The 25227-nt window shown below is 36.5% G+C and overlaps 1 protein-coding gene and 1 long non-coding RNA gene across 2 annotated transcripts; both read left to right on the forward strand.

Annotated features, from left to right (window-relative positions):
* Positions 1-183: 183 nt before the first annotated feature.
* Positions 184-1380, forward strand: LOC116730204 (uncharacterized). Its single transcript, XR_004341280.1, has 4 exons — positions 184-334; positions 466-690; positions 774-880; positions 967-1380. It is a non-coding gene; the product is annotated as an uncharacterized LOC116730204 (long non-coding RNA).
* Positions 1381-11912: 10532 nt separating this feature from the next.
* On the forward strand, positions 11913-25227 carry mthfd2l (methylenetetrahydrofolate dehydrogenase (NADP+ dependent) 2 like). Its single transcript, XM_032579739.1, is given in 9 exon segments — positions 11913-12001; positions 12003-12203; positions 12777-12961; positions 13903-14025; positions 14569-14721; positions 16119-16226; positions 20828-20920; positions 23341-23466; positions 23600-25227. Coding segments are annotated over 9 exon segments (1194 nt in total). The 3' UTR covers positions 23716-25227.

Here is a 25227-nt window from a genome sequence, read left to right on the forward strand (position 1 = left end):
AGTTTGAAGAAATTTCTCCATCGTGCCTGCTGCTAGCATGTGCTTGTTCTAAATAAAAATCAGCGCTTTCTTCTTTGATTTCCAATTTTGACTTTCAATGATTCACTTTCTGCTAAAGAGCCCCCTGGTGGTTGAAGAAAAATCTACTGGGCTATAAGCCGCATGATTCAAAGCGTGGGGAAAAAAGTAGCGGCTTATAGTCCGAAAAATACGATGTGTGTGTGTATATACATATATATTTGCAAATGCTATCACCTTTGCAGGTGTCAGAGTGTGCTGTTTGCCAGTCTGCAGGACACAAATAAAGGACTCCGTTGAGCACACCCCAATAAAGGTATTGGTCTTAACGAAACAATTAAAGGAATATTCTCTGTTACTCTACTTTGACAACCATAGCATAACACTAAATGAAATGTTTAAATCCAATCTGTTATTGTATATGTTTTTTCCTCTCTTTTTATATAGGTTTCACAACCGTTTGAGCTTGTTGGAATGGACCTAATAGGGAAAGTGAAAACCACAGAAAGTAGAAATCATTACATCTGCGTGATGACTGACTATTACACCAAATGGACACAGGCATACCCGATTACCTCATAAACAGCAGAAGAGGTCACTAAACAAATACTTAAATTTCTTTCAATTTGAGGTACCAAAAACTCTGATCAAGGCACAGAGTTTGTGAATTTGGTAAAGTTTTATTTCATCAACATTTCTGTTTTTTAAATATGACATGCAGTTCTTTGACTTATGAATTTTTACGGTTGTGACAGATAAACAAGAACGTCTGTGAAAAACTTGGGATTGAAACGATTCTCTGCACACCGTACCATCCACAGACAAACGGTTTGGTAGAAAGAATGAACGGCACTATCCAATGGTGACTGTTACTCATCTGCAATTAGAGTCCCAATTTCACAAGTTTTAATCATATTATAATGTTAATATTAAAATATTTCTTTTCAGATCTCTGTGCAAACTTGTGGGGTCCAAACCAGAAACTTGGGACGAGTTTCTGGACACAGTAATTGTTGGAGCTATTTATTCTTTATTTCTTTATCCATTTGAATTTTGTTAGTTTATTCTTAAATTTCTATTTTTTGTATTATTTACAGAGTAAATTTACAGGTTAATAATTGTTGATTCTATTTATCTTTTGTTTTATTAATTTTCTTATTTGTTCTTTCTGAGTCAGACAGGAAGTAAGGTGGGTCAGTCCACTTTCTATAAGTGTAGGGGCCTGGTAAAGGACCAGCAGGCATTTGGGTTTGGGGCCTATGGTTTTTTAACAGAGCAAGAGAGGTAGCATGAGAACAAAGGAAAGTTTGAACTCTGTAATTGTTTGCTGAAATAGGAAAATAAATCATCCAGAACAATCAACAAGTTTGGACAATGAACCTTCTTTTGCCTGCGTACAGAAAACTTGACCCCAGTGCCTTATAGTGGCTTGATGGAACTTTCATTTTATGTTTGTGGTTAATAAAGTGTTGTAATTAATTTTCTACTTGTCTATGTCTTTTCTTTCTTAGCTTGATCCAGAAAAATTCAAGATAATTGTGAGAATTGTTAATAAAGTCACCATTGGAGGCAACAAGGTGAGTAAAACAAGAAAAAATGTTTTTTTTATTATCGAAAATGTAATAATTGGTTTACTAGAATGTTAATTTAACATTTTATCCTCTCGCCAAGCGCATTTATGAGGGATGAAAGTATCAAGGTGGAAATGTGAAACAGTCCAACATGCCATCCAGCAAGATGATGTTTCATGTGGTGTGTTTGATATCAAAGTGCTGTTTTCAACAAAAATGTGTACTTGACTAGGATTACTTATTTTCTATGTAATGTGGAACATTGTCTGTTTACAAGTCAATTTATATAACCTTATTGTCTATTATGCTCTCTCTTTCCACATACATCTATATCTACAGATAGATAGCTTTATCTTTGTTACGATTTGTGGTTTTGGTGATGATGAGGATGGACACGGTGGACCCAGGTTGCAGACTAAATGATGGTTTTAATGGTGATGACAAAGGGTACAAAAAGTCCAGGCAGCACAGGTGAGCATTTAGGCAAGGAACTCAAACACTGGTAGCAACTGGAACAGAACTAGCCAACAACAGATAGGACCAGGATCCAACAAGGAGCAGTGAACACAGGTGGGATTAAATACACAAGGGGTAATCAGGGAACACGAGACACAGATGGGAGCAATCAAGGGCAAAGAGACAACACAGGAACTAAATTGACACACAAAAAACCAAATCCTCACAATCTACCAAGATGTTTGTATAGATGTTACTTTATGTGCTGGTTTTGATGTTGTAAACATAAATATCAATATGAAAGTGGTGGTCTACTAATCACATTGCCATTAATCTGATGCTATTTTGTATGAGTAGAACTTTTAAGATGATGAACAGTTTTGGCTAACTTAAACTGTGCATTTCTGCCTGAAATAGAATGTAGTTTATGAATTCTATTGATTTATTACATGGTTGATTCATATTAATGTCTATTGAAAGACTTTAAAAAAATTTAAAATGTTTAATTCTTCATAAAACCAAAATATAAATTGTTTGTACATGTTTTACATTTAGCAAGGTTGCATTGTCAGATCAATTTCTTTTAGTATCCTTGCAATAGTGACAATAGTGAAATTATGATAACCGACAGTTAAATACAAAATAGAACAATTAATGCATAACATTAAATAATTAAGTTACACGAAATGGAAGTTTCAGATGGCCCAAATCCTTATTTCCAAAAAACGCATGCCCCTGTTAACTTTGAGAAATAAAGAGCTAAAAGTAAAATAACACTTTCTATATAATCACATGTGTTTGCTCTCTTAACTGCTGGTGTAAGTTTCATATCAATAGCATAATATTTGGTGAATATAGAGAGGCCATGCAGGTATCAGCAAGCTAGTGATTTGCTATGCCAAAAGAATGCATCCCCCTGCTAACATGGATTAATAAAGAGAGAAGAGGAATTTCACTTTTTCTACATAATCACATTTGTCCTATGAACTGCTGGTAAGAGTTTCATATCAATAGGATAATACTTGGAGAAAATGGACAGAGCATGCAGAAATCGACAAGCTAATAATTGGCTATGCCAAAAAAACAACAACATGCTAACATGGAGAAATAGAGTAAAGAGTGAAATAACTTTTTGTACATAACCACACTTTTTCTCTTCACTGCTAGCATGAGTTGCATATCAATAAGACAATATCTATGGAAAATAGACAGGGAATACAGATATTGGCAGGCACAAAATCCATATTGCCAACAAATGCATCTCCCTCCAAACCTGAAGAAATAAAGAGCTAATAGTGAAATATTTTTTCTACAAAAACACACTTCTTCCCTTAACTGCTGGTAGGAGTTTCATATCAATAGGATAATATTTGGGGAAAATAGATAGGGCATGCAGATATTGACAGGCTAATAATAGGTTTTGCCAAAAAAATGCATCACCCTGCTAACATGGAGAAGTAAAGAGTTAAGAGGAATTTAACCTTTTCTACAGAATTAGTTCTTCTCTGAGCTACTGGTATAATTTTCAAATCAGCAGGACAGTATACATGGGATACACATATTGTCTTATAATCTTAAGGATTTACCCAATGTCGAGGTGATCCACATAACTAACTATCTGGTTCTCCAGAGTTCATAACAACGAGCCAGAAGAAAGTTTTCAAAAACCTGGAGATTACAATCATTTAGTTTCAGGTTGGGCCAACCAGTTAGGATCAAAAGAAGCATTAAATTACTATCGACTTGTTTCTGCCGGATGAGTAGCGAGTTGTGCTATTTTAAGTAATTAGTCTACCACAACAATGCTATTGCTAACAACGAACTAACCCATGTTATTTCTATACGAGTGGTAAATAATTTATTTAGCTTCTGTAAACCCAAATTCATGCTGGAGTTGTATGCTGAGTTGTAAGACGCTGGATTCACGTCCAATGTAGGTAAACTATTCGCTGCGATCTACCGAAACCCTGTGTTCGTGTCCAGACACGAACCATGCGGGGGAATAGTCACGGCTCACTGACTGTATGGTAGGTTAAATCTAATTTATTCAGGTTTTTTTTCGTATGAAAGTCCCGCTGAATAAACATATTTTCTGTCCGGGACTCAGCACTGAGCTAGCTGCTAACAAAGTTAGCACTCTGGGGACTACCAAGCTAGGGCGTAAAAATAACTTATCTTACCTTACATTTGAATGGTTATTCTTCTAAGTAACTGCCCAATAAAATATCTGAAAATACAATTTAAACAGTGCGAGCGTTTCTGTTAGAAAGTGGGCGCTGCAAACTCTGGCATTGTTAGTTTCCGCAGGTGTTTTTAGCCGTAGATTGTTGAGGCAGTTTTCTTGTATTTTTTCGGTAAGTTTTTTAAATTAACTCCCTTGTGACCAACTGCGTTCGAAACACGAAAATAACGTTTATCTTTCTCTCCATTGGTTAGAACAATTGTACATGACACAAACTTTAGGCATTTTGCTCAACAGAAGTAAACGGGCCGCTTTTACTTCCTGCCTCCATCTGCATTGTGTGACTTTGATGCTTTTTTTTTTTTCTTTCGAAAATTTTTATTGTTACTTTAAACATTTAAAAACTTAACATATTACAATTATACAGAAATGTTCATGTTCTTTAAAAAAAAACTTACAATTTCATCAGTTTAGACCAGGGGTGTCAAACTCCAGTCCTCGAGGGCCGGTGTCCTGCAACTTTTAGATGTGCCTCTGCTGCACCACAGCTGAACAGAATAATTAGGTCATTAGCAAGGCTCTGGAGAACTGATCTACACAAGGAGGAGGTAATTAAGCCATTTCATTCCAGTGTTTTGTACCTGTGGCACATCTAAAAACTGCAGGACAGCGGCCCTTGAGGACTGGAGTCTGACACCTGTGGTTTAGACTAAAGGAAGCTAAGAACAAGAATACAAAATCTCTGTGTGTTAAAAGTTGAGCAAGACCGGGGCGACTCCTTCAAATGTCCGGGGCCTTCCCGATCTTCCAAACAGCGCTGGTGCTCAGAGGGGAAGCCTGCCCTGAAGCTCCTTCCCTCCTGCCTCACCCGGAGAGCCAGGCCGCCGCTGCTTGGACCTCTGCTCGTGGAGCGCCGGCTCCTTCGTCCACAGAGGCGCAGGCGATTCTTCTTGGTGGCTGTGTCCTTGGCGCGCCACCTGCAGCCCTTGGTGTTTCTCTTTTTGCTGCCGCCATCCGGATCACAGCCACGGGGGGGCATCTGCCTGCGCCTGCTCACCAGCAAGTTTCTGGAGGTCCAAATGGCGTCTTTTATGGTGGCTGGGGTGAGCCACATCTCAGCAAAGTCTTTTTTAGTCATTTTCTGTTGGCTCACCCCGTACAGCACTAGCTGTGCATGAAGGACCTCCCCTTGCTGGCAAGTGTGGGAATTGCACGGAGCCGGCTTTCACCCACAGGTCCAAAGCAGCGCTGCACTCCCACAGCAGGTGCCTCACCGATTCCGGCGCGCCACAACCGCAACATTTTTCTCCTTCTTCTATTTCTCTGCTTCTTAAAATCACTCCCTTGCTCTTTATATCTGCTAAAATGCTCATTTCTTTTTTTACTTCTCTTATTTCTTTATTAAAATCCATTCCCTGTTGGTTTAAAATGTGATATCTCTGTAATCTTTTCTGCAGCCCCATCATGCATCTCTGTTCTTACTTTTTCTTTTTCCCTGCTTGTCTAAAGAAAGTCTGGGTCCTACCTTTCACCATCTCCCACCACTGTGCTCGTGTTTCGTACAGGTCTTGGAGGGTCTGCCACTCGCTGTACCGCTCCCGGTACTGGCCAACTAGAACCTGGTCCTCCAGCAGGGAGCGGTTGAGTTTCCACAGACCTCTCCCGATCGTCGCACCTGAGGGAAATGAAAGCGTGCAGGACAGAAGGAGGTGATCGGAAAAGAAAGCCGGTGACAATCTAGCATCAGTTAGGGCTCAATCCCTGATGAAGAAATAATCGATACGAGAGGCCATAGAGCCGTCACCACTGAACCAGGTGTGGCCCTCCTCTCCAGGATGCATGGTTCTAAAACAGTCCACTAGTTTAAAATCCCTAACTATTCTCTGTAATAAAAGTGATGTTTTGTCTACCTTAAAATCCTGTCTATTTCTTTTCCTGTCTTTTCTAGATAAAATACAATTAAAATCCCCCCAATTATTAAAGGTTTTGTTCCCAGCATGTGGGGCTGCAGTTCCTCTAAAAAGTCATACCTGTCGTGTTTGTCATTAAAGCCATAAATATTTAAGAGGTTAAAATCCTGTCCGTTAAAAGTCAGATTTGCTAAAAGTGCTCGTCCCTCTCTCACCACGGTGCTCCCCTTCACCAGGATGTGCGGGTTGTTTATTAAAATGGCCACGCCGTCATTTTTATTTTTGTTCGAGCCGCTCCATATAGACGGTTGTGGCCACAAGTCCTGCCACTGGATGTAGTTCTTTAAAAACGGGAGTGCACATTCTTGTAATAAAAACACATCCGACTGTACAGAACTTAAAAAGGATAAAACACTCTGGGCTCTAACTCGCGACTTCACACTTCTAACATTTATGGTTGAGAAGGTGAGAGTCATGAGTGTGATGGCTAAAATCAAGTACGACATTTTAAAGGATTAAAACAAGATAATACTAAGTTAAAACCATGTTAAAAAACGGGCGGTCGTTAAAAGGAAGCGGGTTCAGAGACTGTCCTGTGAATAGAGCTCCTCCTTCCCACATGGTGGTGCAGGTCGGGCTGGAGCTCCATTCCCCTTTCGGACTCTCGGTGTCGGCCGTCTTTCTAAAGCCGTCACCTTGTTTGGGTCCTCCGGGGTTGATTGGTGAGCAAAGTCTAGGAACGAGACCTCATTGGATGAGCCAGCGAGGAAGGCTCTGGATTCTTCTCCGAAAGAACCGAAGAGTTCCTCGAGCCTTCCTCTCTTCCCTACCTTGGGGGTAAGGTCGGAAGGTGACTCAGATGCCGGCCTCTTAGCCAGCTGGGCGTCGGGGAGGGGAGCATCATTGCTGCTGTCCGTCTGTTCTTCCTCAGATGCCGAGCTAGCTCCGCCTTCGGTTAGCATCTCTCCCCCCCTCACTGGATGTTTCGGTCTGGGGGGGGCTTCCTTCCCCTCCCCGCTTCCCGCCCTCTCCTCCAATCAGAGGACCTGGCGGGAGATTTGAATTTTCCGACCCAGCTGCGTCCACTTGCTCATTAACCGTTTCCGTTAGCGTCTCTTTTCCTTTTTTCAGTTTGTTCGCGAACGATTTCGGACAGTCTCTAAACAAATGATCCTGTCCACCACACAAATTACATTTCCGCCCGTTCGTACATTCATCAAAAGTGTGTCCCACTTCTCGACATTTGCCACAGAAAACCTTTTCACAAGTTTCGGCCAGATGACCATGCTCGCCGCACTTCCGGCACAGTTTGGGTTGGCCTTGATAGTGAATATAGCCTCTGTTCTCCCCCAGGACTATCATTGAGGGGAGATGCTTCAGGCCCTGGAAGCCTTGGGGGTCTTCCCATTGTTTGATGGGGACCCGCCAAGCACAGTTCCAGATGCCGTCCACATCCCGCACCTTCATAGCCTGGCCTCTCACAGTGCAGTATCTACCCAGCCATATACAGATATCTTCAGCACTGACAGTCTCATTGAACATCCTGACAATCACCGTTTTCAGGGAGTTGTCAGTCAGCTTCTCGACGTCAAATGCTGAAAACTGGGTCTTAGCATTTTCAAACCGTGTCCAAAATTCTTTGAGAAGTGCGGCAGAGCAAAAACTTACATCATATCCCTTATTGAAAGGCAGGGTAAGGATACAATTCAGGTCATCTGGCCGAAACTTCAGTACCTGTTGAATCAGTTTTCTTGAAAAGTCCAATCTCGTTACTCTATTTTCTTCTACTTTTTCATTAAATAAAAATCGAACACTGTGGTGCCTCTGCATGCCGGCATGGCTAGCTGCCATGGTGGAGGCACCACCAGTTTAAAGGTTTAAAACTTTTACTAAAAACAATAAATAGTTAAGACACCAATAAATACAAACCTTAAAAGGTAAAAGATATTTTCCACTACTTAGTGGTTAATATCTCAACCGGGGACAAAATTTACTGAACCTCTAAATCAGTGGTAACAGCCAAGTCACAAAGACTACCACTATCACCACCCAATGGAGGGGACCGCTGTCTTAGCCAAAAGGCCGAGAAGCGATCTTTGATGCTACGTCATCTGAAGCCCAGCAATAGCAAACCATTTGCGCAGAACATATTCATCAGAAACTGACTATAAAACTTTCGACTCATATGCCTCAATAAAGGTGTCAAAACTTTATTTATTTCAATTCATCTGCGAAATAAAACCCACCATTTTAGGGCTTTCATGGTTAAGAAACATAATGTTACGAATATCTTTAAGAGTTGTCTCTTTGGTCATATTTCAGTCCGTTTTTTCATCAATCTGCGAGAGTTTTTAGAGCGATGCGCGTTCCCGCGACTGGGCATGTAATTCTCGGCAGGCATGCGTTTCTCGGCTTAACACCAGCATTTAATATAATGGTAGCCTCGTGTTTAAGGCGTAAATGTTATGTAACCGTCCGTGCCAGTCAACAACTGGCGAGAGTGGGTGGGAGAGAAGAAGGAGGGGTGCGTTTTAGGGCAATTAAATGAGCTTAAACTTCAACAAGATTTCTCCGTTTAATCAAAATGCCTAATAACCGAAACAGAAAACAAACAGTAATCCATTTGTGCCAATTCTTGTTTGAATTTTCTCTTCCAAGAAAGGTTGTAAAACCCTTATAAGATCAAGTTAACACAATTAAGTCTGACCTGAAACAGATTTTCTCCTTTCATTTATTGGAAATTGTTGAGGCATGACTGCACCAGTAAATTACTGTTCTAGACCAGAACAACTTAATACTCTGACAGTTTGTTCAGGTACACACATTAAAGCCATGTTTTTTTTAAGTCACAGCTATAACACATTAAGTTTAATTTCTGACAATATAATATTGTGAAATCTTATAACTGTAGAATATACAATAGTATTCAACAGGAGTCCATTCTCTTAATAAACATCTGCAAGCAAAACCAGGTGTTTAGTTAACTCTTCTACTTTGCTGCAAAAAAAAAAAAAAGCTGAATATTCTGGCTTTGTGGAACTTTTTCTCAGATCAAAATGAGGAAAAACATACAAAATTAAAGGGCAAATACCTACACAGATCAAATTATGAAAATTTCGATACATGTGGAAGCAGGTAAAGCTGCTTCCACATGGATTGTACAGTGACAAGGTATTCACCCCATTTTAGATTTCCTGTTTTGACTTTTTTGGTCATAAATTGTTACAAAAATATGTACAGTATATCAGCCAAATATATCTAAAGTAAACACAGGAGTAGTTCAAAATAATTTATGTTATTAAGGAAATAAAATATCCAAACTTCATGTAAAGTAATACATTTATGGCATGACTTCCAAGTTTTTATCTTATACGTGTGTGTGAATTGCTTTGCTCTGGTACATATGTGCAGTAATTGTTTCATCTCTTTATTGTAAAGTTCATACTGCAAAAACATCTAACCTACCCGAAGTTACCTGTCAGGTTTAGCTCAGAGGTTAGACTGTGTATGCTGCTGCATCAGACGTAGCTCAGAACCGAAGGGTCAGCATCCTGTGCTTCAGATGTACAGTCAGCAGTCTCACAGTTACACAACAAATATCACAGCTACATCACAGCTGCATCAACCTGATCGACTTTATTTTTACTTTCTCTGAGTTCTCTCATTCCTTCTGAGGTCCAGATGGCTATTGTAATATTTACAATGGCGTTTGTTTGCTACTGGAAAATCAAAAGTAATTTTGAGGTCTCTGTGTGTGTGTTTTGAGTTATGTAACCATAATATAAATCTGCCTATCAAACATGTATATATTAAAAACTGCAGATTGGTTTTTATGTGCTCTTTAAATTCATGTCCAGGCAGGCCTGGTTTGGGTGCGGTGTTTACCAAGATTTCTACCACCACTCCCACCACACAAACAAACCTTTACTCTAAATGTGTCATGTGTTCCACAGTCTTTAAAATCAATAACTTGTTTTCAACCAGAACTAAGTGATATGAACTGCTAAAAACAAACAAGACTCAAAATCTTGTCTATTTCTTTTTTCTTTTTTTGCCAAGCCTGGTACTTAAATACATTAGAAACCTCCAGTGTCTGATATTGAGACAGTTTTTACAAAATTATTTATGTTCTTGTCATTTTTTTCTTTTTTTTCCTTTTTAACAATAGCATGCTGCATTATGCACACATCTGTGATACTGGTTGTTAAACTTAAACATTTACCATGGTGTTGCTTTATATAGAGCTGAGTAACTGGTGCATGTTAGTTTACAAGCTTGCCCTGAACATATAGGGAGCAGCACAACAACATTAAAACGTAACAGTTTTATATGCATATATATAAAACATATGTATGCATATGTGCTGGAAAATATTGGCTAATGTTTGCATGATCTCTAGATGGATGTAATGGGGTAGGCAGGGTTTATGTTAATACAGAAAAATAACAATAGAATCATGTTTTCATGTCAATATTTGCACATATTTAATGTATGAATCTGAAAGTTAATGAAAGTGTCTGTGCTTTGCGCTACAAGAAAGTGCTGTGATGGTGCAAAGATTTATTACTTCGAAAGATAAACAAGAGTCAAGATATAAAATCATACCAGAGTTTTCACCAATAATGTCCGTCTTACTCCCAAAAGTCACCAATCTGCAAATTTTCTATAATTGTAAATCCCTGTGAGTTTGCGGTACAGTATGAGTGATAACTGATAATTCCTTTTTTAACCATATCTTAATTTTTATTCTCATACAAATTATTCATTTTCATAGATATTTTCAAAAACTTTTGTACGTTAGTGTAAATGCTATTTTTATACTTCAATAAAAAAAACAAAAAAACAGTGGATTTCTTTAATCAGTTTTAAGTAACTATTTGGATCAAAAATATCTTAAATCGTAGAAAGAACAGACAGAGATGCCTTTTCTGCTCCTAAATTATCAGGTGTGACACAATTTATTTATTTCTTTTTTTTAATTTACACCATTTCATTTGTATTCTTTATTCTGTTTTTACATATAATATATTCTATTTTGTGTGAGTCTATTGCTTCGACTTCATGTCACTTTTGTACATACAATTCCTGATTCTGAGACAATAAAGAATATTGCGATTCTATCCTTAATAAAACAAACATTTGCCGCCATCTTGTGGCAAATTAGTGTAGCACCCTTATTTGAGTATCCAGTTATTCTGGAGAATCATGTACAAACTACAGTCTAATTTAAAAATACAACTATCTAAAGGTGCAACAAGGACTAAATGCTTCCAATTACACCAGTTTGACATAATACATTTTATGTATTAGTGCTTCATTTAGAAAATACTTTTTAAGACTGTGCCCCCAATATTAAGGTTTGATTAGGAAACACACGTTTGACTATTAAAAAACAAACTGCCGTTCTAGAATGTTCTCTGGAAATTATTTTTATTTCAATAGTTTAAAATAAAAACGTTACAATCACAATTGTAGGAAGGGATACAACTGTTGTTGAGACTTAAAAAAAATACTAAAGCTGTATATAATTGTTTGTTCACACTTGGTCTAAGTGTTTCTATTGTTTTTCTACTTTTTGTCTTCATTATTATTTCACATTCATACCATATTTAGGGTTACATGCATATGGTTGCTTCAAGTAATATGATCTCGCAGGAAGAAATTGTAGCAATATTTTTCTCATCATATGCTTGCTTTTTGTATGCTCTGCCTTGAACAGCTGTTTATGTTAGATTATGTTTGATAACTGTTATTTTTATATACCTTTCTACGTAAATGTTTATTTGACGGTTGAACATCTAAGCGCCTCTTCTTACTAAAAATCAAAACATACTGTATGTAGAACATGTTTCAAATAAAACCTATATTACCCATCCCCTTTTGTGCACGCACGTACACACGCACGACGTCCACACGCACAAATATGGCGGCTTCTATTTCACCTCTACGCTCCTCCTTCAGGATTTGCTCACCGTTAACTGCACACTTTCACTGCTGCCGTGCCAAACTGCGGATGCACAGAAAGTACGAGAGTCAAAGGAGGCATCTGTACCACTCTGTGAGAAGGTAAACGTTGTCACATTGAAAATAGTGCCATGTTTTGTTGAAATAAACGGAAGGGATGGAGTGCGGCGTTTCGGCACCGGTGGAAGCAGTGCGAGTACCGTACGTCAGATGTCAGAGGAAGGATTGTAACTGTCAGCAGTATTCATTGTAACCGGTAGAGGGCGCAAGGTAAATGGGCGTTAAACGGCATGGGGGGGAAAACAAACTTACTTAGAAACGAGTGTTTGCTAATCATGTTCACACTCACTATTCCATTTGTATCGGTTACTCAGTGACATTGCTGAAGGACAGATACAACGTTTGTTTAAGTCACAGGTGCTCTCCGTGTGATACTTTATACTAGATTTATTAGTTATTTTACGTTTAAATCCCCCCCATATATAGCCATATCCATGGAAAAAGGTTACTAAGATCAGTTGACACTTTCATAGTCAGTAAGAATTTTTTCAATCGCCAAAATCTTTTCTCTCAAAAAATAAAATATGTACTCTAAATATGTATAAATTTTTAATAACAGTTTTATTTCAGTTGCTTCTCAAAAATAAATTATTTCTTTTCTTTAAACTTCTCTAGGCACAGTGCTGTGGTGATTTCAGGAACAGAGTTGGCCCGTCAGATTCACAGAGAAATCCAGCGAGATGTGGAAGAGCTAGTTGCTCAGGGCAACATGAGACCCCACCTTGGCGTAATCTTAGTCGGAGATGACCCAGCCAGTCATACCTATGTTAAGAACAAGACCCGGGCAGCCACCATCCTGGGTCAGATATGAGCAGTGTGTGTCTTTCTCAACACTTTCCTCACTGTGTATGGTGTAGTCATGCACATGCATCTCATTAAGTTTGAATACACAATTTCTGTAATTCAGTTTGAATATTTACACACAGAATATGTTTAATTTGTCTTTATAATGTTAAAATAATAAACAAAATAGAGAACGGATATTTATCTCACAAATGTCATATTATAATTATGTTACTGGCTACACATCATATTGAAGACTGCTGACCTGATAGTAGTCAGTGACACCCTCCACAGAAGATCATTGTTAAAGAATCTGGTGAATCCATACGCAGTCTTGAAAAATTCAGTTGAAAGAAAAAAAACATTCAAGAGTTTCACAGTTTGTGGAATGTGCCAGGAGTCAGTGCTTCAAGGTAGACCACAAATCTAGGGCATGAGCTGAAATGGGCTGTCACATTCCTTGTGTTGCTAGTGACAACACCAGAAGTGTCTTACCTGGGCTCAAAGAGTACCTATTTGAAGGTTAAAATAAATCTCTAAATCACCAGGTATTGTGGGCTTGTACTGTAATACATGGACAAATTTTCATATATATATAGAAAAACCCAAACAAAAAGAATTCTTGAAATGTTTGGACTTTGATTTACTGCAATCTGTTATCATTAAACAAACATAAATTAATATTTGATGTGTATTGCTGTGTTCTTGAATCTGTTTAGTATGTGAGTTTCCCTCTTAGAATCTAATTGCTGAAACAAATTAACATTTCAATGCTCTATTGAGATGCATGTGTATGCCAGCCTTATGTGAACATACAAATTAAGACAGATAATTCATTTTTCTTTGTTTTGCAAACATATTTTATAATAATGTATAGATTTCAGATCATGAGAGCAGGACTACTGTATTTAAAAATACATTGTTTATTGCTCATCGTGTTATATTTGACAATCTCCAGGTATTTCCAGTGAGACAGTGGTTCGGCCCAGCTCAGTTTCCCAGGAGGAGTTGCTGGGGCTGATCGATAAGATGAACCGTGACTGGAGGGTCAGCGGTCTCCTGGTGCAGCTGCCACTTCCAGGTAAGCAAACAGAACACTTTGGAGATTTAGTTACCCAAGTTAAGAGGTGGGCACTATAGTGCATTATACTATATTGCGCTATATATATATATATATATATATATATATATATATAGTATAATATAGTAATACACTATGTAGTATATAGTATAATATAATATACTAGTGTACTAGTGTACTTACTAACATTTAACACCTTGGATGGAGTAGCTTCCCTTGGGGATCAATAAAGTATATTCTGTTCTAATAAGAAAAATTGCTTTAACACTCCTTTTGGACTTATTTGATCACTTAAGATCAAATAAAGTGATAACTAGCATTTTTACATTTAAGTAACACCCCATCTTTTGTTGCTTTTTATACTGTTGCAATTAACTTGTAATTTAATTTTACCTTTATCAGACACATTGGTCGGTTTAGTAATAGTTAAATTAAATAATAAATAGACAAATATGTTTTTTAAAAAGTAGCGAAAACTAATAATATTTAATAAGTATTTAGGTTTAATGTAATCATATGTATTTTTTTCACACTGTTCTTCAGAGCACATCAACGAGCGAGCTGTGTGTAATGCAATAGCTCCAGAGAAGGATGTTGATGGTTTCCATATTGTGAATATTGGAAAGTTGTGCCTGGACCAGAGATCGATGGTACCTGCAACGCCTGCAGCTGTCTGGGAGATGATCAAAAGAGCAGGTAAGCAAGCAAGGGTTCTAAATCTCACCTACGTCTTTTTCATTTTGTTTACTTGTACTTGTTATGAACAAATGATCCTCTAGAGGGCAGTAAAGATCTACTAGCTCTCATGGTAATATAACCACTCCTTGCTGCTAGTCCTGCTAGTAACCATATTTGTAAAATCTTCATAATTCTGATCATGTTTGATCTTTTCATAAATGGTGTTTTTTTTTTAAATTAGTTTCTTCTTGTGTTGAGTTTAGTAAGTGCTGTGTCAGTTTTATTCTGTGTTATAGTCTCTCCAATATGCACAACATGGCATGAATGTGCCATATTAGAATTGGCACAGAAATTATAGTAAAAAGCAAACCATTAGCCAATGGTTGACAATCCTGTCACCTAGTTTATCTTTTAGAAATGTATATTTGTAACAGTTTGTTGAGCACCACTGACAATGTCTAAAGCTCCAGGATTTTCTCAGAAAATAGATATGTAGCTCTTTGATTTAATCCTATAACTATCATATATTTTAAAAAATGTAAAATTATAACCCTTCAATTGAAATAAATAAATGAAATAGTGGAAAATTTTCTTACACCAACAACAAACTCAGAAAGAATGTTTAGTGGTTGTGCCCAAAAACCTCCAGTCAAACTTGGCTGTTGATCATTAAAGTTCAGTTCAGGTAACTGTTGCTTCAGAGAATGTCACTGATGGGAGGTGAAAAACATTGCGCAAAATGCAGGTTTCTATCTGCTGCAAGAAATTGGCGGTAAAGATATAAATGAAGGGCAAGAAAAAAACCTTTAAAGGTCTTAAAGGATTTCTTGATGCATTGTTTTTTATAGTACGTTTTGGAATAACAATTTATGATAATAAAGAAATTAGACATTAATTTTATAAACAATCAGTGATTTTATTTTATTTTTTTTAAATGTTCTTCTATCAAGAGCTCTGCCAACCTAATTTATGATGTGTTGATTAAGAGCAAAGAAAAGCTGATTTCTAGTGTGATCAACATTTTTAATTGACATAAATTTTATGGATTTAAGGTTTACCTTTTTGTTCTTTAAATAACTGAGTCCATTGGCTTCAGTCTGCAGCTGTTTGCTTGTAGCAGAAGTTCCAAAATCTACATCTAACCTCTGAACCCTAAGATTTTTTTGGTTTTCTTGTGGAGTTTTATGATACACCATTTTAACATCAAACAAAGCTACACTGTTTGTATTATAGTATTCAACCTAAATACATTGTTTCAAAAAGGACAAAGTTACACAAAACTTGTTTGTGCAACCCTCCAGTTCAAAAGGCAACCTGACATAAAAATTTGCAACAAAATATCGGTAGATCTTTAAGATCAGGGTGATTTTTAAGAAAAAAAAGTCATTTTCTTTCCTGGGAATGTGTTTACACAGGAATTGAGACAGTGGGAAAGAATGTCTTGGTTGCTGGTCGCTCCAAAAATGTTGGAATGCCCATTGCTATGTTGCTGCATACTGATCGCAACCATGAACGCCCTGGAGGTAAGCTAAGTGATTTCTATTTATTCTTTTATCTGTTCCATCAATCTAAGTAGGTCAGCCCAATAATATGACCAACATCTTCATAGAAAATTCAAATTGCACCATCCTGGTTTTCCCTAAAGAATAATTGATACTTTAAGCTTTTGTCAGGATATGAATGTACACTTCAATGACTCCTTGCCTTTTTTATCAAAAAATAAATAAAAAATGCTGATGCATGTCCTGCTGGATAAAAAGAAGGGAGTGTGAAAACCTTAATCAGGGCGAAACATTTGGCACTCTGCACCACTGGGAAACGGATCCAGTCCTTATATGGGTGCAGGAAGGAAGAAACGGATTTGAAAAGGTGTTGCCTGCATTAAGCAACAAGACTTACTTTAACTGTCAAAGTTCAGCAATGTGACAGGATAAAGAGACCCAAGGTGCAATACATATGCTAAGCAGTATAATAAAAGAATGCAATAAGCTGTGGTTTCTGATCTCATTTAAGAAATTACAATAAAGAAAATAAATAAAGGGCTCTAGGGAGTTACATTTCTTTACATGTTTAAAGCAAATTATATGCAGCCAGTCTGTGGCAGTCCCAACCAATCAGAAATTCATTAGCTGATTCCAGCTTTCAGTTTCCAAGAATCCGTAGAGCGGAAGAAACCAGTAAAGAAAACAAATTTCTTACCAGTTTTACCAGTTTTTGAATGAACTGTTTTGAGATTTATTTCTAACTGCTGTTTTTCTTTCATGGTTCAGGCCCTTTTAAAAATGTAGACACATTCTGTAAATGGGTTACTTGGTAATTTCCGTGCTGGTCTGAATAAGTTGACTGAAACATACAAAGATTATATTCATGCCATCACATTTTATTAAAATATATACACTTTTACTGGCCACTTCATTAGGAAAATCCGATTGGACCCTGTTTTCGAAACTAATTTAATTCTTTTTGCTATAAATTCAACAATGTTTCTGAAACATTCCTCAAAAATCTGGGATCCATATCAGCATGACAGCTTCACAATGTTGATGCAACGTTGTTGGCTGAATTTATGATGCAAATCTGTTGTTCCACTACATCCCAGAGGTGTTCTGTTAGATTCAGATGTGGTGACTGTGGAAGCTATTCGAGTTCAGTTAAGTCAAAATCATTTTCAGAAGAATTCAAGTTTGTGACATGGTACATTATTATGGTAGAATGATCAATCAAAACATATATACTCATAGATAATCTGTGATGTGAAGTGATTGATGTTATTGGCAACGATACGTCTGTAGCTTGTTGGTTTTAGCTGATTATTAGTTGGTTCTATGGCATCCAAAGTGTGCCAAAAATACCCTTGACAACATAAAAGCACCACCACCAGCAACTGTTGACACAGCCCAGGAGCGATCCATGTCTTTATGTTGTTTATTTGAAATTGATAGCCTAACATCTAAATTTCAGAGCTGAATGGAGATTCAATGAAAGAGTAAATATTTTCATTAATCTTACATTTACCTATGTTGTTGAAGATATGCGAATTATATCTTAGACAATTTTACCATATTATTATAGCTTATATGATTATTTCAATGTTAAAAATCAGTTTTGTTGTCATTGATCCAGCTGGTTGTCAGTTGCATGAGTTTATCTATGTGTCACTGCAAAACAGGTATCTGTTAACACAAGACTCTGTGAGAACTTGTTTATGTGGTTCAACCCTTTTCAGATGAAAGGATATGTAAAATTCCAGTAGAACTTTACAGCATGTGCAGCAGTGAGCTCCTGGTTTCCCCACGCCTTCCTACTTGGGTGAAACCCTTGCAATCAGTGTAGGCGGCTTAAAGGTTGTCCACACAAATTAATTTTCCGTGGTTTTTATCAGTTACAGGAGCAAAAATCTTTACCTAATAAGTAGCTCTTCCATCAACAGTTTCACTTATTTTTTCTTTGTGGTTAATTCCGTTTTATAAAAACAGACCAGCAGGAATAGGAACAGTTTAGACAGAACAGCCAATGATCCAGAGACTTGAAACATTTACTGACCCTCCATAATAAATACCCTCCTAATATACAGTATATCAGAAACTATATGCGTTATTCAGTTGGCAGGTGTGTGCTAGATTGAAACATGACCGGATTCATCTGCAGACAGATAAAGTTTTTTCTTCCTTGATATTGAAACCTCGGGTGGATTAAACAGAACAGTTTTCTGCCAGTCAGAAGAATAATGAATCAATTCTAGCCTCTACATGCGACCTTGGGTAAGACACTGAGCAACAATTGGCCTCCAACTCTCTCATCATTTTAGGTGTTCATGGTAAAAAAAACATTTTATGTAGATTTGATATAAGGCATACATTAGCCCTCAGCTGCACTACTCCAGATCTTTTTCAATGGATACTTAAATTTCAATTTGGAAAAGGATCTCAGAATTACCAACAATAAAAGGTAAAGCTGCTGTTCACAGCAGGTGAGCATAAAGTTGATGCAAAATACAAAATACAAAAATAACATTCTGACTGTGCCTAAATAAATCATTGATCAAGTTGTAACTGTTTCAACACCTTTTTACCACAACTTTGTTCAAATTTTAGAAAATTCTTCCAGGATATAAATGAAAGGTGCAAATACATCACAAAAAGTTTCAATTAATTGTGTGCAAACGCTATTGATACTTTTGTACGGACTAAGATGCAGGATCCATTAGGAATGGGCAACTATTGTGTCATATAGCAGAGGAAAGAAAAATACTATCATAGGATCTGAAATGCTATCAATGAATCAAAATCGTTTCTTTGTTCTAGTTATGAGAAACATGAGCATGTGCGTTGGATTGTTAGGTTTGCTGTTTGAACCATTTTTGTTCCATCTAACTATTATGTACATACAAAGTGATTATAAATCAAAATATGGCAAAGTTATTGTACAATAAATACTCACCAAATACTATGATAAAGTCAATATCATCCTGTGATACATTCAAATGTGCATTTACCATTTGTGTCATAGTAAAATATTCCTCTTGCAAAAATGTATATCAAATTGTGGCACAGCTCTGTTTTGTAGTTAATGGTTTTACTTCCTGTCTGAGTGAGTGTCATCTTGTGCAGACTAAATACTTACAAAGTATTTATAAAAGAATAAAGTTTGTTTATTAAAGTTTTTCCTTTTTTAGTCGTACAGGCTTTACAATAGTTATGTTCATATCCCTGACCGAAATTGATAATTATGCAAAGAAAGAAGAGCAAAATAAAATGGGGATACAACATAAGAGAAAGCAAAGTCAAAACAATAAACTTCAGGTGGTGTTTAAGGTGATCAAATTATTGATACTCACACATGGGAATTTCATCACTCCTATCTCTCTCCAAACACCTCTCTTCAAAGTAGCCTACTTTATATTAGCAACTTACACTTAATACATCAGTGTTTTTTTTAAGAGAGTTTAACCTCATTAATTGCAGTTTTTTATTACTAAGACACTATCAGTCGTGGCACTATAAGCCCCATCTATCTATTTGTGCTCAGTTTTCCTCAGTGTGTGGTTTGACTCCAACACGACATGCCAAAAGAAAGATATGCATGCTTCCCAAATGACTCTCTACCAGCAGCTGCAGTCAAACATTGTGGCCTTTATTTGGCTAAAGAATAAAAAAGCAAAGAAAAGCAAAGCAAAACAAAATCCTGTCAACTGAAGCTAGTTAAAATAGAAAAATGTTCCAGGGCAATGTGGTAATTTCATTTTAACTACCTGTAGTTGAAATAAAACTGTACAGTAATACTGTACAATTACTCTTGTAATCTCTGAAACCAGCAATAATCTCATCCCTGCTGCATAATCTAAGTATAATAGCTATTTTCTTAAGTTGAAGGAAACAAATCTTATGCATAAGAGCAAGGGCATAGAACTGAATTGCATAGTCTCTCAGGAAAAAAATTCACATTTGTCTTAATATTATTTTTACCATTTGAATTATTTTTATTAGATATTTACCAATTCATAATACAAGTTTCATTGCTGATGAAACTGAAGCACAACCTTTGCACTTGTTTTGCATACTAAGCTCTTGCAATGACATTAAAATAAGCCAAATTCCTACAGCATGACTGTATAAACTGATGTGTCCCTACAATGCATATTTTAAAGGTCAGACAACAGTTCATCCGTAATGCGACCCGGAGGTTCGATGTGCTGGGACTTGTCGTACCTTACATCATTTTCTTTATCTTACCCAAAAATGTTCCAGTGTGATACATTCTATTGCTGGAAGTCTTCTTTTCTAAGACTTCCTTAGTCACAAGGGCCACACACTGTAGTGAAGAAACTTGGATTCATTGGCATACATGCCGTTTTTGAGATCTATAAAATTTGTGAAAACATAAGTATATTATGGCATTGACAGTAAATGTGGTTTTTACTAAGTTTTAGAGTTCTGCCCTATTCTCAGTGTAATGTTCTTGCAATGTTAACATCTTAGCATTGTGAAGGATAAATCTGCGTTTCCATTCCCATATTCACTAACTTAAATTTACATAAAACATAGAACCATTTCCCACATTAGATAAAAAAAATAGTTTATTTTTGTTGCTTAATTCAACCTAAAAGCTCCTCTTTGTCTCTCAGGTGATGCCACAGTGACGATCGCTCACAGATGTACACCAAGGGATCAGCTGAAAAAACTTACTATGCTGGCTGACATCATCATTGCAGCGACAGGTAATTAAAGTCTACCAGAGAGAGAGAGAGATTTTTTACTATTTATCTTCATAGTTCAGTTATGTATTTGTTAATGACTACAAAATGGTAGTAAGTTTGAATTAAATGGTAACTGAGGAAATTGAAGTACTATTATTCCAATTTTTACTAAATGCAATAATTCTTACTTTACCTATGCTTTTGGGTGTAACAACTCAAAATCAAATATAGCGCTAACAGAATATATCCATGAATAATTTAGTTTTTAGGTGAAGTCATGGATTTCACATATTTTCTAGTCTATGATTTGTATCACATCAAGTCCTGTTTTCATCTAAATACATTGCCTAGAACAATGCTCAAGAAAAATACTCTTAATTTAATTTTAATATAACTTTTTCTGTGGAGTGTCCTGGAGAGTTTTAAAAAGTTCTTTCAAATGAAATATATTAGTAGAAGTAATTGTAGTATTATTTTATAGTCACATATTGCCCAGCCTCAGTTGACAATAAAGGTAAAGTTATAATAGAATGGGTCAGATTTTACAAAATCTGATTAAAAGTCATAAACATTTGTTGCTGTAATTGATTAAAGCTGTAAAAAGTAATCTGAGTACTGAGTTAATTTACTTTTCAAAGAACAGATTGAGTCACTTTCACAAAGTCAAGCCATCAGTTAGACTTGAATGTTTCTTTTAGTTTGTTGTTTGTGATTTTTATTTACTGTTTTCATACTTTTGTTTGTTCATTTATTTTATTTGTGGATTTTGGTCATTTTATTTTCATTCTTCATTTTACTGTGATGCTCATTGTGATTTTATCAATGAAAAGTGTCAATATAAATACACTTTGCTTACAGAAATATATTAGATATACTATAAATGCAGTTTGGGAAGCAATTTGTTATTATAATTTTTTTAAACTTTATATTATATGCAACCAAACATTTTTATTTATTTCATTTTCATATGAATGTAAATTGTTTACTGTGGCAGAATCCATTCTCCTTTTATAATTCCTCTACCTAAACAGATGTAGATTCTGCTGTACACTCCTTAATTCCTTAGACTCTTTGAATTTGCATAAAAAGAAATGTGCAGGCTGGTATTGCAAGAATGGGGGAAGATTATGAAAAAGGCTTACCAGCCCTTACTTGAATAGTTCTTGTTCAAGTCTGCATTGCAAATGTGGAAATTTCCAGATAATTGTTTTGTCTCTCAGCTCTATTCCTCGTTATGAAGAACAAGGTGGTCTTATAGGGTTGGAATGCGAAACTATAAATCATGTGTAAAACTGTAGTAACTACGTCGTTGGGGGTGCCAGGTTACACCCCAACGATGGGTGTAACCAATGTCCCGTAACCAACGACATTAAAGGATTTTTTTTCTTCTTGATGAAAAGCTGAACCTTTCAGTTTATTTTATGTTTGTGAGATATGCAGTGTCTGTTTCATTATAAAGTATTTTTGTCTTTTTTAATCTCACTCAATACATATACTCTCAATACATTTTTAAGTTGCTATTACTTTTATTGTTAAACCAGCCCTTATAATAATAATACAACATTGACCAAGTTCTCTTAGCCACTCTTCAAAATGGGAAAAACAATAGTAAGGGAGATGTGTGCTGATCTGTGTGTTCAGAAAAGGGCTACAAGAAAATAGCTTTCCATATCCATAATAACAGGTACGGCAGTGGTTAGTAATTCATGGCTGTCCACAGTCATGTATCTGGGACTTGTATGAAAGGACTAAGATCAGAGCAGAATGGTAAGTAAAGGTGATTTTTGACTCAAGTATTTTGGCTTAATTTTGAGGGCGGCCTGATCATGAACTTTGTTCAGTTTTTTTGCCCCTTCAATGGAGACCAGGTGCTGAGCGTTATGCACAGAGTAAGAAATGTACAACATTGTGCCTGTACTTGATGGCTGACTAAGGTTGCTATTACATTTGCAGCTTTAGATTTGGGGCTTCAGTAAAGAAATATTTCACAGTTTTTAAGAAATCTGGACTGCATTTGACCATCTTCACAGTCTAAAATGCTTAGATGGGTCAAAATTTAACTGGATTATTTCACACCCCACATAGATTCTTTGAAAATGCAGTTTGATATTTACAAAAGCTTTTTCAAGAAAAAATAGCTATTAGTACCACTGTAGAGTGTTGCTGGGGCTTAAAAGAAGGGACTCACCCAGGAAACCAATTCCTGATGGTAAGGGACATAAAAAATCTCCAAAGCTCATAGTTAGGACATTACATCATTGAGGATCACCTTTACAGTCAATAGAAACCATTAAAACCATATTTACATGTTAAGTGGTTATTGTCTCATTTAAAAATGATAAAGGTATGAAAAATCAACTTGTATTTTCTGTTAAACATGGTGGAGAATCTACGAACCTGTTTCTCTTCCAAATATGCCTTTTTGTTCCCCCTTTGGTCAGGTGTTCCAGGTCTGATCACAGCAGACATGGTGAAAAAGGGTGCAGCAGTGATTGACGTCGGCATAAATCGCATCCTGGACCAGAACACAGGGAAAGTCCGGCTCATCGGGGATGTGGATTTTGAGGGTAAAACAAGCAGTACATTTTGCCAGGATTGCCTCAGCAGAGGAAATATCTTAATACCTGCACATCACTTGCATTTCCTGGAGAATAAAGACCATTGCTTAACACCATATCATGTTTCTGGTATTTGTTTTAGGAGTGAAGGAGAAAGCAGGTTTCATAACACCTGTTCCTGGAGGTGTGGGTCCAATGACTGTTGCCATGCTCATGAAAAACACTGTGACTGCTGCCAGAAATGCATTGATGCATTAAAAACAGTATACACCCTTCATTTTAGTTTGCATTGCAGAGAGGTAACAGCATATGAACATGCGATAACCTGCATACATTTCAGTATACACTCAAAAACAAACCTCTGCTGAACAATTACACACTTTTATTTCAACAGTTTTGACCTCAAGATTTCATACTTGCCTGGAAACCTACTTGATATGTACCATGTTTACTTCCATATTTATTATTTATTTTATTATTGTAATTCAGATTTTGCTTTTGTACATGTTAGATTAATATTTTTTCTACTGCAATGTTTTGATTTATTGAATATGCTTAAAATTAGCAAGAAAGAAGTCATAATAAAAGTGGGTTTCAGTCAGTGCCACGTCAATGGGTTTATTTTTTCATTATTAATATTTAATTTCCATGTAATTGGACTCATGGGATGTAAACTGTTTTTTCAAAAATAGACTTAGGTTTTATATTCTAGGTAACAACTAATACATTGTGCTACTTATGGTGGCAGCATGTTTGAGTAACTCTATGATATTAGTTCAGAGTTTTTCTTTTTATAGACTTTTGCTCATCATTTATTTTGGTTGAGGCATTGCTTTTTTTGGGAAACATTCCCTCTGGTTTTGGATGCTGAACAGTGGTAATTATTTTTGCTCTTTCTGTTTTACTTTTTGACAATTGTTAAGATGTGCCAACCTGGTAAAATCCAGCCCCTTATCCTACACTATTTACTTTGTCCAGAGAGTCTGGGCTCTTGGCTTTTGATAAACAATTGCTTTCTGGAGGCGTGGACTGTGTTGGGATTTTAAATTTTACCCAATTGCTAACGTCTGCCTGTGACATATGTAATGCACCAGTTCGACAGCAAGAAACTTACCAGAACTTGTATGTGCTGTAAACAACCATCTTCCACTGCGAAGAGAGAAGAGCCAAGCTGAATGAAGCAGCTGTTAATGTTAGTTCAATATTTGTAAACGTGACCAACAAAGACTGAACAGCTTTGTTCACCTCCTGTGCTACCATTGCTTAAACTACAGGCAGGCTACAATTCTAAAACAGCGCAGAAAGTATTGATAACAAATATGGAATTAGAACACAGCAAACAGACCTATGATAAAAATCTGAATTATATACAGTATATTGAGCAATTTCTGGGCTAATCTATCTTTTTACTACTTGTAGAAAGGAAAACACCATAACTGGTGTGTGCAACATTTTCTGCCTTTGTCCTTACACTCTGTACACATTTATTAGGCAACCATATTTTTAAGGATTATTTTTATTCATCACCAACTGCAGTGCTCTACATTCAACATGAATGTTTAAGAAAACAAATGTGAAGTTTTTACTTTTTTAGGAGTGTATCTGTATTTGCACAATTACTGGGTGACTGTACTTGTGCAGAACTATTATGCAAGTGCAATCAAATGAAGACATTTTTCCATCTCACTGTTTAATATGCATCAGTTTAAGTCAGAATTATAAATAAACAACTCAAAACTTTCCAATAAACAATAAACGGCAACAAATTTG

Source organism: Xiphophorus hellerii, chromosome 12 (genome assembly GCF_003331165.1).
Source record: "Xiphophorus hellerii strain 12219 chromosome 12, Xiphophorus_hellerii-4.1, whole genome shotgun sequence".
NCBI classification, from domain to species: Eukaryota; Metazoa; Chordata; class Actinopteri; order Cyprinodontiformes; family Poeciliidae; genus Xiphophorus; species Xiphophorus hellerii.